General features: G+C 33.1%; 1 protein-coding gene across 1 annotated transcript in view; it reads right to left on the bottom strand.

Annotated features, from left to right (window-relative positions):
• The window catches only part of LOC111089823 (centrosomal protein of 78 kDa-like), a gene marked incomplete at its 3' end in the record, with an annotated part of 15,840 nt that overhangs the window by 7,751 nt on the left and 6,814 nt on the right, over positions 1-1,275 (bottom strand). Inside the window, exon 5 of the mRNA XM_022402960.1 lies at positions 1,061-1,155. Within this exon, the coding sequence (XP_022258668.1) occupies positions 1,061-1,155 (95 nt within the window). The remainder of the gene's footprint in view (positions 1-1,060; positions 1,156-1,275) is intronic.

The raw sequence follows: 1,275 nt of genomic DNA on the forward strand, positions 1-1,275 counted from the left end.
AAGGATTCTCTCCTTTCTTGGTACACCATAGGGCATTATGATATTCTTGTAAGGATTCTCTCCTTTCTTGGTACACCATAGGGCATTATGATATTCTTGCAAGGATTCTCCCCTTTCTTGGTATACCATAGGGTATTATGATATTCTTGTAAGGATTCTCTCCTTTCTTGGTACACCATAGGGCATTATGATATTCTTGTGAGGATTCTCCCCTTTCTTGGTATACAAGAATATCATAATGCCCTATGGGGGAGAATCCTTGTTTCTTGGTATACTATAGGACATTATGATATTCTTGCAAGGAGGAAAAGTGTATACTAGGTAACACTCCTCGGGAGGAAAATACTTTACCAGCAGCAGTGAGGAGGAAGTAACACTAATTACAATGAATGATAACTAATTCAGAATTATTCATACACAAGTGTAAATAAGTAAGTAAACTTATATAGAGAGTATCAAATGAACGATTTAGTTTAAACCAACAACATACAAGTGAGTACCATATGGACCAAAAGTTTTGAAGAGAAATAAGACCATAAGACAGAAAATGAAGATCCCCAAAAATATAAAAAATGCATCTTATTAATTATTGCTGTCAATCCCAATTCTTTGTTATGGTCAAATAGAAATGAACCTTATTTTGTTAGATAAAAAAAAATTACCAGAAAATACTACTAGCCTATATCATTGCTTCTCATCCTGCTGCTGTCTTTTAATTAAGTTATCAGAGGATTGGAATTAGCCAAAAACAAAGATAATAGTGAGGATACTCAAGAGATGAATAAATGCATTTTAATTATTTAAGATTTTTTACTTTAACACATTACATAACTCTAGTTAGACAGGTTTATTAAATTAGATAAATTATTAACTGGATTAATTTTTAGTCCTGATAGCTTCCTTTGAACAGAAGGTATTGATAATACAGGTTTAGCTGACCAAAACTTTGCCCTAAAGATGCAATAATTAAATAACATTTTTGAAAACAATAAAACACGTGCACACGATAACCAAAACCAAGAAAGACTTTAGTTCACTGTTTAATGTTAAGTTATCATACCTTTAAAACAGAGGCTATACAGACAGCACCTTGCACTGTTATCCCACAACTACTTAGGCTCACAGACAAAGTGTTTCTTAGAGCTTTACAGATAGCTATGCCTACACACGATAACCACAACAAGAAAGACTTTAGTTCACTGTTTAATGTTAAGTTATCATACCTTTAAAACAGAGGCTATACAGACAGCACCTTGCACTGTTATCCCACAACTA

The sequence above is a fragment of the Limulus polyphemus genome, unplaced genomic scaffold, assembly GCF_000517525.1.
Source record: "Limulus polyphemus unplaced genomic scaffold, Limulus_polyphemus-2.1.2 Scaffold7489, whole genome shotgun sequence".
NCBI classification, from domain to species: domain Eukaryota; kingdom Metazoa; phylum Arthropoda; class Merostomata; order Xiphosura; family Limulidae; genus Limulus; species Limulus polyphemus.